Below are 13372 nucleotides of genomic sequence, written 5' to 3'. Positions count from 1 at the left end.
GTTAAAAAAACTTCTGAAAAAATGTTCATAGATTGAGACCTTTTAAGAATGACACAAAAAAGCTGGTTTGACACTCATCCGTGACACTTTGCAGCATGTTACTCCCCATTCTCTACTCCCCACATGTCCTGTCTCCTTTCATCTGTCCTATATAACAAAGGCAAAAAACAACTTAAAGGTTGAAACCTGGAGGCAGGAGACATACTGTATGTTGTGCCAGTTTTCATAAGCAAACCCTGTTAAACCTATGTCATCTTACTCAGCAAAGTCTGAAGTCAAGTGGATTAAGCAAATTGCTTGGACTGAATTAAATTGTATCTTTAGAGATTTAGTGGTTGGATTATACTGTTGACATAGGTCACTATCACTGCTCCCTCTGTCACTTATTCTCCTCTATCACTCTTTCCAGACACAACTCGGTCGAGGCAGATGGCTGTCTAACATGAATCTAGTTCTGCCTGGGGTTTCTGCCTGTTAAAAGGAAGTCTTTCCTCGCTGCGGTAACTATCTAAATACTGCGAGGTGCAATGCTCATGGTGGATTAAGGTGGGGTCAGACTGAGTCTTACCCTGTCTTAAAGTTGGGTCTCTGTTCATAGTTTGATACAGAGTGGTCTAGACCTCCTATGTTTGTAAAAGTGATTGATTGATTGATTGATTGATTGATTGATTGATTGATTGATTGATTGATTGATTGATTGATTGATTGATTGATTGATTGATTGATTGATTGATTGATTGATTGATTGATAGGTTGTTTAAGTGTATATTTCAGAGTTTACAGATTTTAGGAAGTTAGTTTACAGTTTTAGGCAGTAGTTTGGTTGTTAGATTTTTACAATCTAAGCTAATTTCTGTTTCCAATCCATCTCTGATACGTCACAGCACAGGATCTGATAGGTTTCTCTTTAGTCAATGTGCTGACTTCCACTGGCTCTGCTCCTTTGTGTTCTGGTTGCGTCTCCGATCCGGCATGCCAGAGCCCTTCGCAGCTGATATGCAAGACTTCTATTTTTGCCTGGAGCATGATGCATCACCAGGTTGTATTTCACTTAACTACATCAACAAACCGCCATGATAAGTGGAGCCCGGCCTGGAGTCAGTAGGTCAGAGGTTTTCAGAGGACAACATGGATGAGGAGAGGAGTCGGATAATCTTTGATTCAGTTTACCTACATAAACAGACCTCTGTGATTCAGAGAGAAAAAGACAATGGCTGCTGATACACAGGCAAAACAATGCTTTGTTGACTATGGTCTTTGTATGGGAATAGATCATACATATCAAAAATGAAAGCCTGCATGGTGTCTCAAAAAGAAAAAGTGACTCTGTACAATGACTCTCAGAAAGTGTTTGTACTATTTTTCTTAAAGAAGAAAAGTATTATAGAGGTATTTTCACAGGGAGGCAGGATTGGCAATAAATGAAATTTGAAAAGTACATCCACATGCAGCACATGTGAAATGTTTAAACTTGTAAAGTGGCCAAAGGCTAAAAAAGTAATGATGAAAATGCTGAATGCAATCCCACACCCCCTCAAAGTCAAAGATCTGTGACCTTTATATCCTGCCTTCAGCCAGTCTGATACAAACAAATACAGTGAAGAGAGAAGATAAAAAGGCATGAAACAGGCACCAACTGCAGAGCACAGTGAGTCATGATGAGTCATGTTTGTGAATGAGAAAAAGTTTAGTGTGGCATGGTTGTTATTTGTGAATATACGTTATGGTTTCAAAGGTCAGCTTGGATCTGCAAAGGCTTACAAAAACTGAAAAGACCAATCAGAACAATCCTCGGGTAAAGTGCAGTCTGCCAATCAAACTGATGGCCTTTAATTGATAAAACTCTGACCTTGGTAATCCTTAAACAGAGGGTTGTACCACTGCAGATACACAGCATGGCAAGAGAAGGGATTAGGTGCCAGCAAACATGCTGTTCCTGTCTGACACTGTATGATGATAATGCGACACTACAAGGCCCCCCTCCCCTTATAATTTATGTGTGCTGACAACAATTCCCAAACCTCAGCTCTGTAACTCAAGCCAACAACACAGATCTGCAACTCTGACATGACTTGTGCCAGCAAAATGCTGGCTGGCAACAGTAGCAGGGAGGATGAGAGGGGAGTTTTGGCCTGATGTCCTTTTGCCAACGACTCACCTCTTCCTCAAGGAGGTTTTCACACAGACACTTATTGTCTTACACTCAAAAAAGAACACAGGCAACAAGTTTTTACACTAGCTATTGGAAGAATTCATTAGCCATTTAGCAGGGAAATCCAGTCTGAACACATCTTTACTTCAGGTTTGATGAATTAAGACACCTGCTTACTCATTTTCCTTTGTGTCTTTAAGAGAGAAAAAAATCCAATTTGATGAGCAGACTTAAGGTTGGATTTATTTATTTGTCAAGAGTGGCTACAAAAAGAGACAGATGGTTGCAATGAATAAAGTGCTTAATTGCAGGAAGAACAAAAGGTCCTTGAATACCAGACACTCAAAAGTTAGCAAATGAACTGCTTTAGAAAAAGTTCAAATTAGTTTTAAAAGAAACATCATTGCAGGGATTTATTTTTAAAGCATTAATAAGTGATAACAATGCGTTGGTAACCTTCCTGATATCAACTGTACCACAATCATTCTGTAAGATACTGCCATGGTGACATTTTGCTTTGATACTTCAATATCAATGCATCAGTAGTTAAAAAGAAATCAGTTAGTTCATGGTCTGTTTCATTATGAAAGACCTGATTGAGGATAAAAAACACTGAGTTCTTAAGAAACTTAAATTAAGTTGTTAAAAGCATGAAATCATTTCAAACACTTAAAACGCTGGTATTCTGCTTTTTCCCATTTGGCAAAAACAATATTAGGTTAAATTATTGGACGTGAATACTAAACCTGGGCATGGTATTATCTAATCCCATTCACATTTAAACACCACTGACTATGTCACCAGGACCAATCTGAGGTTTGTTGTCTTGCCCAAAGACTCTTTGGCATGTGACTGCAAGAGCTGAGATTAAAGTGCTGACCAACTGAAAGAAAACCGACTCTACTGCTGAGCCACAGCCGCCTTATTTATGGAAAAGGATGTTTTGTAGGTTTAGATAAAGTGGTGATGTGTGTAAGTGGTGTCAAAAAAATGCTTTCAAAAAGAAAGTGGCTGCAGGGTTTTATTCATAATCTTTTCCAAGAGTTTTAAAAGAAAAAAACTTCAAAAACACTCAAACCTCTTATTTATCTGAAAGGAACCACCTCAGCAAGGTGTTGAATAGGCCTCATGCAGAAAAAGTGCAGGGTTAGCTCGCTTTTACCTCAATCCCATCTGGGATTGCAGGGTATTGCATTGGCTCATTACGTTTTTGTTCACCTGATAGTTCACTCTGTAACATAAAGGTTGTGTTCCCACAATGGACTCTCAAACATGAAAAAACAAATAACAAACTTGCTGTAGTTATAACCATTCAATCTGTTTTCATAAGATTATAAAATCCTATGGAGCCCTTGAAGGGAATATGGTGGAAAACTTTTCATGGCCATCTGTACTTAGCAATAACTTTCAGTTATACGGCTGAGTGGCTAGCTCACACTGTTGAAAATCAAATTGCAGCTCCCCATCTACCTTACTATGGTTGACAAGAATTGTTGTTTTTATAAAAACAATGTTACCTGGATAGGTTCTTGACCTGGGTAGGCCTGTGAATATACTTCCCATACCTGAGACCTAAATTAAGAATTACAATTAAAGAGTTTGCAAATGTTTCTTGGGAGCTTGAGACAGTTTTCCAGGATCAATCTAAAAAATGTCCCTCCATGTTCCCTCAGAGTTTCAGTGCAATGCTGTGCTTTGAGAAGCTCTCTCCTTTTTATTCAAACTGGACTGTGTGAACTATCATACCTGCCTCACTGGTATCTTAAGTAACACTTCAATAACACAGATGCATCAACCCATATGCTTCTTTACATTTCTACACTTGAGGTCAAAATTATTAGCCCCCCAGGAATTCTGGAACATTTTCCTTAAATTCTGCCCAATGTTTTAATCATTGATAAAACTTGACATAAGCAAACATTCACCAGTGTTCTTTAGTAGCTTTGGTACATTTTGGAATATAAAATACATTTTTAGGATAGCTTTATATCAAATATAGTGAAAAATGGGGTGGTAAAAATTATTAGCCCCCCTGTGAATTTTTAGTTTTAAAACACACCTGAGCAGTCAGTTTGTTTCCTAACAACACCTGTTGGTCTGTTGGCTTCCTAACAACACCTGAGCATTCAAACAGCATTGAGATTTACTTAAGGGACTCCAAATAGGGCACTTGAACACGTTACTGAGAGAGACTACTCTTACTAACCATGCCAAAGACAATGGAAATCAGTCTTGAGCTCAGAAAGAAGATAATTGAGGCTCATAATAAGGGGGAAGGCTATACTGTCATTTCCAGGCGTTTTACAGTGTCTAGAATAGCTGTACGTTGCATCATTGCAAAGTACAAGGGGACAAACTCTGCTAGAAACAAACCTAGGCGTGGTAGAAAATGCAAGATTTCAAGAACTTTGGAGAGGAAAGTAGTCGAAGATGTCAACAAGAAGCCCCGGACATCTAACAAGATGATTGTTGCTGACCTGACCTCCATTGGACTTGATGTTTGAAGGAGCACAGTTGTGAGGGATCTTCATCGTAGTGGGCTTCAGGACTATCGTCCCAGAAGAACCCCTTTACTCAAAGAGCGGCACATCAGAGCCAAACTGAGGTTTGCCCGAGAACATTTGAAAGGTAAAGATGAGTTTTGGAAGTCCATCCTTTGTTTTGGCACTATTTTCGGACGCACGTCACAGACCGGTGTTCTTCGGCTGCATGAACACGGATACACGCCGATCAGGTTGGATCAACAAGCACAAAGCAGGATCAAGTAGTGGTATCGGTCCTTAGAATCAGAATCAGAATCAGAATCAGCTTTATTGGCCAGGTATGCTTGAACACACAAGGAATTTGACTTAGGTAAACTGTGCTCTCTTTGTACAAGGCATAAGAATAAGGCATACAAATAAAAATGAAATAAAAATAATAACAATAACATCAGCTATAAATACAAAAGAACAACAAATAGGCATGACTAATATGTACAGGCTAAAATAATATGATAAAATTGCAGTGGTGAGTAGCAGAGGTAGTTTTTACATTTAAAAAATAGTAGTTAAAAAATAATACAAACAATAGAAATTTGGAAATCTGCTTGGAGAATTGTTGCATTGTTTATTTACATGTATATTTACAGAGAGTATTTATCTGACAGGTATGACACTGTTATGGTTTAGTGTTCATCAGAGTGACAGCCTGGGGGAAGAAACTGTTCTTATGGCGGGTTGTTTTGGCGCACAGTGATCTGTAGCGCCTGCCAGAGGGAAGGAGTTTGAAGAATTTGTGTCCAGGGTGTGAGGGGTCAGCGGTGATGCTACCTGCCCGTTTCCTGGCCCGGGACCGGTACAAGTCCTGGATGGGGGGCAGGTCGACACCAATGATTTTTTCTGCTGTGAATTAAACTCACTTTTCTGCAAATTTCCCTTAAGGCAGGGAATTCTGCATGACAAGTGATGCAGACTGGAGCCGTTTGTGAGCCGCTGGTTTCCTCTGATTCAGAAAGGTCCTGAAGTATTGTTGTGACTAAGTCCCTCTTCCAACAGCAGAAGCTCTCTGGGTTCGTTGGCATGGGCTCACAGTTTACACACTGGCACCACCAGGTAACGTGGGATCTCTCCTGCTCACTCGTTAGCACAGAACTTTCTCCCCTCTCTTCTTCGGTACGTTGGGTCTGCATCCGGAGTTCTTTTGCACCGTGATGAGTGCCTGGACCGTATTTTCTTAACTTTGGCGAAATTACGCGAAATAGGCGGCCCCTTCCGCAGAGAAAATAGCCTAGCTTACCGGCCGGTCCTCTGGGAATTTTCTCATTAAAGGGGAAGAGCTCACTGGCACTCATTGTGGCTAACAGGAGCACTAATGTACTGTAACTCATACGACCCCAATTCAAAAAAACTGAAATATCCCTTTAAGATTATGTCAGGATTATTGGTAGGTTATTAACTCTAGATGAATGAGACAGCTGGAATGATTGCACAAAGAGATTGTAATCTCCTGTATAGTGTAACAATTCTAATAAATATATTTAAATTCCTCAGTTGAAAAGCATTAAATGGTCCCCCTTTGTAATATTGTTTTATCATGAGCAGGCCAGCATATGTATTCTGTCTTTAAAGGATTGGTAGCATTGTTGTCTCAGTCAGAAACTTCCAGTGCATGAAAAAAACAAAAACAAGACAAAGGTCAGCTAAACATTCAATTTGTGATTTCAATAATTCAATAATGAGGATATCATGCTGAGACCTCATGCTGAGGTTTGCACAACTCTGACGTCAGAGGAAACAAGCAGAATGCTCTGCTTCACAAAGAACTTAAGAACCCTAAACCTTCAGAGAATACTCATTCTTAATTTATTAACATAAACATTAATGATCTCAAACCAACCCCTGGGACAAAACTGATCAAAGGCTTATCTGACGTCACATTTCTCTACACACTTCCTTTATGCATTCAGTTTGAGCTTCACATCCGCCCCGTGCTGTTTCCTCCCGTCACTGCATTTAACAATAAACAGCATTATCTACAGTCACTTAAGAAATGCCACTCAACACCCACCTAATGTACTTCACACACACGCACACACACACACACACACACACACACACACACAAGCACAAGCACAAACACACACAAGCACACACACACACACACACAAGCACACACACACACACACACGTCAACTTTGCATTGTTTTGATTAGCAAGGCTTTTTATCACAGTCAGGAGTCATAAACCATCCACAGCTGTTTAGTAGTTTAACATGTTCACTTTTACTAATAAAAAGAGCATTACATTATTAACCAATGGATGCATTTTTCAAATACATTAAATATAAATATATGATGAATGACTTGTAAAATATAAATTAAGAAAGTTTTAAAAATGTGTGCTGTCTTAAGATAAGATAAGATAAGATGAGCTACTCCTTTATTCGTCCCACAACGGGGAAATTCATGGAGTTACAGCAGCAAACAAGAAGGTGTACAGTACAAGAATTTCAACAAGAATATATATAGAAAAGAAATGTTCATCAGAGACGGCAGCTTCGCCATAATTCTCCTATCAGCCACCACCTCCACAGGGTCCAGGACTGAGCTGGCCTTCTTCACCAGTGTGTTCAGTCTTGCTCTCCTGTATCCTGTCCGCCCACAGCAGGTGAAATCCTTCCAATGTTGCGTTTGTGTCCGGTGCTACCCTGCTAGTACTCCCTCTGGTGCTGGGTTAGCTCGTCCACCTTATCGTAGATAGATCTTACATTCCCCATAACAGTGGGTGGAAAGACAGATCTTTTTTTAGCTTGCACCTCAGTACCAGCACGTCATCCTTGCCTCCTTCTCCTCATCTCGCAGGGAACATCAGGCCTGGCATCATTTAGCATCAACATGCTACGGGCTGCTAACAGCTGATCTCATATGTACACAATGTTACCATGGATACACGCAGGATCTCCAGACACACACAGGAACAAAAATAGTAAAAACACCATAGCAAAAGTAGCCAGTGGTGTCTATGGCCAACAAATGAGTCATTAAAAGTCATGACAGGCTCCTATTCGAAATAATGCAAGCAAAGCCATATGTGAATGTGTTAATATTACAAGGAGAGAGGTGGCATGATAGTAGTGCTGCATGATTTGGTGAAATTGTGCATTGCCATTAGACTGCCATTTGTCATTGCAATATAATAAATGGTATTATGAGTCTACTTGTGGGTTATCAAGGAAAATTGCAGAAATTATTGATAATTGTTTCTGTATCAACTAAATACAGTTTGAATAATTTTGAAAATACAAAAACAGAAATAATGCACGGGTGATATGTTAATTTTAAGTGTGAGTACTTGTACTCTGAGTTATCTATGTATGATCTGATACCAGCTGTAAATGACCCCTTAGACTGTTATAGTGCTCTGCAGTATTTTTCTTTGGCTTTGACAACCTCTAGCCTTCCCTTTTTCTCTACTTGCCTGAGCCTTCACTCCCACACACGTAACATAATTTTATCTCAGCTGTCTCAGGTGTTGATACAAATCCGTAGCGTCTTTAAGTTTAAGCAAGTTTTGCACAGCACTTCTCTCTGTTCAACTATGCCATACACAAATCCAAACTAACAGATGTTGCAGAGTTTTTTTTCCACCACCAGTTCAACGACAGCTTGCTAGTCATGTTTCTGCTCATCATTATCCATGTTGGTCACTTTGTGCTCTGCGTACTGGTTCACCATGTGACCATACAAACATGAACGCTCAAACACACACTGTCAGTCCAACTGGTGGGTGTAACCAAACCAACTCCTACCAATCAGAGGAGAGGTTGTAACATTTACAGACACACACATGCACATTTATTTACATTGCAAATTGCAGCCTTTTGAGTAGTTATATATTAGCTTGTTCTAACATTCTGATACAATTAGATTAATCAACCTTTACTATGTAATACACACTGCTACTGCCGTAGGAGGTCAATTTGGGTCAAATATGTCTCTCCCCTCTGAGTCATGATTCAATTAAGTTGTGAGTCGTGATTCAATCCAGTAGCTGAATCACCACTTTGACAGTGGGGAACATACTAACATCATTTAGTATGGTATGCACATGCTGATGATATCCTTATCTCCCATTTGCCTGAGAATCATCTTTGAATACATTTTAGATACTCCTAATGTCTTGAATTGCAGCAACAGATAACATAAAAGTAATCTTTCTTGGTGTGTTTTTTTTATCTAATCCATTTACAGGTTGGTATCTCACCCTAACATGTGCTTTTGTATTTTCTTGATTTGCCTTATATTTGTATTTTTTATGTGAATAAATACATTGATTAATTAAAATAACACAGAATAAATATTAGTTCTTATTAAGCTCTATCAATCTCATGTTGATACACAGTAAGATATTTGTGTATAGGTGTGATACATCAATGTTCTAACCCTGTGGAATATTTGTTAAGCTCCATTGAATGTGATTATAACACAAACCTGAATGTTGGTCTTACAACAAAATAAGCACCAATATATTTGAACCATTAAAACCAATCACAGCCTATTGAACACATAAGTGAGGTGACTTTGGCATGTGATGCTCTTAGTTTCAGCAGTACCTCTTTCTGCTGCAGCTTCATCCCTCCTCTCCATCAGCAGGTAGCGAGGACTCTCAGGAAGGAAGGGCAGCACGCACAGCTGCAGCACTGCAGGAAGGGCCAGGAAGGAAAACAGGTACTTCCACCTGGACTCCTGCAGTAAAACATTGAAGAAGAAATAGACTTATTTTTTATAGCTGTTGGATGCTACACTATGATGTGTGCTGCACTGAAGAAAGTAGCAAAAACTATATTACAGATAAACATGCAGGAATGTATGTCTTCTGTATTTGAAACATGGTGTTAATGTAGGGGAGACAAACACCAGGCCACTAGAATGTTGAAGTCAAAAGCCTTTCAAAATCAACAGCAGCAAAACAGCAGGAGCACTTAATTCATATATGGTTGCCCTGAAATGTAAACTATCATTCCTGGAGAAAGCAACTTACCAGGGTTTTTGTAAAAGGGTGCATTTTTCTCTGACCTGCGATTGCACTGAAAGTTCACAGTAAATTGAATTGAAAAAAAGTACCATTCAAATGGATCCATAAAGTTAATACTGATGTTTTCATCATACTATATGCACATTTATAAAACTATGAGAAGCAAAGATCAGTAATCCACATTAACTGATATTATTTGGACACCACTTCCGGTCATATACTACTAAGGATCTCTGACTTGCACACAAAAAATCCAGACAAATGGTATGTGCATAACTCATAAAAGACAACCCCTTCAGCCCCATCTGTTTAAGTGATCTTTGCACTGAGATCCCTTTTCAGCAAGTGGGAAGGAGAGTTTTGTGTTTATGCAGAGATTGTGGAGAAGATGTGCCCTTTGGAAAGAAAATGTCAGCTCTCAACTCATGAAATGTCTGTTGGGGATTCAGTTTCATAACCTTTACTAGGTGAAAAAACATGTATAAAAATTATGAAATTAACTCCCTAAAAGCTATGTATGATTCAGCATGAGCTATTCTGCACTTAATGAGTATGAAGTCTGCAGGGTGTGTTGCCCAAAGTGCCATTTAAGTTGTGAAGTGTGTGCCTTGTGAAGTTGTGGTTCAAATAATTTAACAGTTTAACTGGTGAAAATGAAGTATTTCTGTCAGATCAATGTGGGAAACTATTTATGCTTTACATACCCTGCAGACTCAGAGCAACATTATCATTATGTCAAAGTAGTGTTTTTGTGTGTATAACAGATTCAAGAATATTCTTACACATTCAGCTGTTTTTCTGTCTGTCCCGACACACTCATGACGGAAGTATCAAGCTTTTAATTAACTGCTTAATGTTCAACAATGTTCCCTTGTAGCTAAAAGCTGGGTGGAAAACACAGAGTTTAATTTTTCCCTAAAAACAGCTGCCTGTTCCATATAGAGAGCACAGGGATTGGACCAAAGCATTTAAGTGGTAGATCAGTAAAAAGGTGAAGTTTATGCAAGGGATAATGTATAGTTGGGCTTTCATAATATAACAGAATGAATGATATCATTGTTTCATGTACATTATATATCGACATTGAGCTAAGAATAGGCTGTGATAATACAAACCAATACTACTAAGTGTAACTAATTGTTTCCTGGTAGGGGAGTGATAGGGATTCTGGTTGCCACCAGCCATAAAAACAGAGGGAAGGCAGAAGAAGAACAAGAACAAGAAAAAGAAGACTCAGTGATCAGCTAGCTAGCCTTCACTGCAGCTCAAAACATTGGAGATGGCAGATAAAAGCAATGTTCTCTTCCTGCACCCAAAAAAGTCTCTTGACCAGTTTGGAATTTTTGGGGGATTTCATATAAAAGGCAGGTGTTTGTGGATATTTGTGTAATGCAGACTCGCATACAGAAGAATATGATCTGTTTTAATTTAATTAGAAGTTACTGTCATGAGGTTTGTGATGCAAGTAAAACATAACTTTGAACATAATTAGAAATGGTTGATGACATGAAAGAAAGTCAATTGCTTTTATTAGTAGATTTTATGAAGTAGTGTTGCCCACTCTTGTCTTGCCTTTCCTTCATTTGACTGATAACGTTGTTGTTGTTTTTTTGTTGCTAAATTTTCCATATATATGGCAATAATATTGTTACTGAGAATTTCGGCAATGATAATTTTGAGGTGAAAATCCAATATCCTGACAACCCATGATAATAATGAACAGGTGGTTATGCAAGTTAGAGCCCCAACAGGATTAATAGGACCCTAATGCATTACCATTTTGTTAAGCCTACCCAGTCAGAGCACATCTTTTTTTTTTGCCACAGTGTCAACAGGCAGAGGTGAAATGTACCAGACTCCTTTCCATTAGAAATGAGTTGTGTAATCAGGTTGTCCCCAGTATCACATTTAAGTTGAGAATAAAATCAACATTGTTATGTGGTTTATCCAATCACAATCAAGTATTTAACACAGCCAGGTAAGGCGAGCTTCCCAGGACCAAAGACACTGGTGTCCATCATGCTCCCTTCTTTTTGAATCTGGTGGAGAGCGGTGATTCAACTCGGATATTTCCTCAGCCAAATGAGCAGAGCTGACACAGAGTGAGGTAAGCAGTGGCATGGTTTGAGGATTTGGTGGAGGCACTGCGTAAGTTCGGCTTCAATTAGTAAATTACATCTCATTACCTCAATTGGGTTGCTGGCTTTAGCTTCACAGGATTGCGCAAACACCAATAGGTTTGCCAATGTTGGTAAAAAAAAAAAATCAATGATATCCGAAAGTGTGTATTTTATAAGAAGTTTAAATCAGATACAATTCTTGAAATCCTATACAATATTGAATTTTTCTACTTTATTGATTGGAACAAAACAAAATAAAATAAAAAGATATATGGTTGTTGAGTTGTGCAAACAATTAGGAACTGTGCCAATGTCTTCTGATAGCACATTTTTGTCTTTTTATAATATAGTTTTAGCCACATAATGTACACAGTTGCCTTCTAAGTACATCACCCATATAATACACACAATGAAGCTAAGGTTCAAAGTTCCTGAGCATTGTCTTTTGTTACATTCTTGAAGTTTCTAGTTTTATTGTCTCTCTCTTTGAAGTCTTTAGTAAAACAATGTAAGATGTATGCCCTCTGCCTCTGACTGATGCAGCAGGCTTGTCTAAATTGATACCAGTCCAATTCTTCTTCTTTGATCTTCTGTGCACTGAATCTGCGCTAAGCTCTGTAAATGTGAGCATGCTGCACAATGCAGAGGTCTCAGTGACGCTGAGCTTCGGCCATCTTATCTCAGCAGGAGCTAAGTGTGGGCGACTAGATCAGACCTCTCAGAAGCTGTGCTCACAGACAAAGAATTGTATTCATGCTCATTGATTTCTGGGCGCTTTACAGCATGGGCACCTTCAAAAGTCAAGTTTTAATCCTTGGCATAATTTTCTGGCACATCTGATCATGACTGTACTCACAAACACATAATTTCTATCCTAACAGGCATGTTTAAAACAGGAAAAAGTCAACGGTTATATAAAGGGGGTTTTCAGCATGTAGGTTTGAAGTTCATGGAGTCGACATAATGGTTAATTATCATGTTGGCCTGTGACCACTGGGGAAATACAAAGAAGGGCATAGTTGATCGAGCAATGGCAAGGCAAATGATGAATGATAATTTGAGGGTGCAGAATGAGGCAAGAATGAACTGTTGCTTATGAAGCAACATCATGTACTCCCTTTTTCAGGCCTGGCTGTAGTTTGATCAAGATGCATGCCTTCTGGTATCTACCAATAGATGTTTTTCATTGTGGCAAGCTGGGTAAGCCAGGCTGTGTGTCCCTTCAGGGCCCTGATCCCATCATCCCTTGTGGTTAAATCAAATGACAGCTCAGAGAACCCTGCTATGACCCGCAGTGTTATTCGTTTACTGTAAACTAAAGAAATTGAACAAACGGTTTAGCGCTGCTTTCACAGAGCTTTGCAATTTTTCCTCCCAATTATCTCCTCTGAGAAATCTGAGGGCTGCAGGCGCTATATTCTCATCCTGTGATTGTACAAAAGAAAAGCATGAAACACATCTTTGTTGTTTCAAGCTGAAAGACAGAAGACAGAGCTGAATGTGCATTTCACGACGCCTCAGCTGATGATGCAGGAGGACCACCACAAAGCAGGAGGGGTGGCTGGTGTGATTGGATAACAGCTCAG

General features: G+C 39.1%; 1 protein-coding gene across 2 annotated transcripts in view; it reads right to left on the bottom strand.

Annotated features, from left to right (window-relative positions):
- slc2a9l2 (solute carrier family 2 member 9, like 2) overlaps positions 1-13372 on the bottom strand; it is a 160823-nt gene that overhangs the window by 108146 nt on the left and 39305 nt on the right. For both annotated transcript variants that reach the window (XM_034702126.1, XM_034702047.1), the window contains one exon: positions 9245-9377. In XM_034702126.1, coding sequence (XP_034558017.1) covers positions 9245-9377 — 133 coding nt within the window. The remainder of the gene's footprint in view (positions 1-9244; positions 9378-13372) is intronic.

Source organism: Notolabrus celidotus, chromosome 1 (assembly GCF_009762535.1).
Source record: "Notolabrus celidotus isolate fNotCel1 chromosome 1, fNotCel1.pri, whole genome shotgun sequence".
Lineage (NCBI taxonomy): Eukaryota > Metazoa > Chordata > Actinopteri > Labriformes > Labridae > Notolabrus > Notolabrus celidotus.
This window is presented reverse-complemented; position numbering and strand designations above follow the sequence as displayed.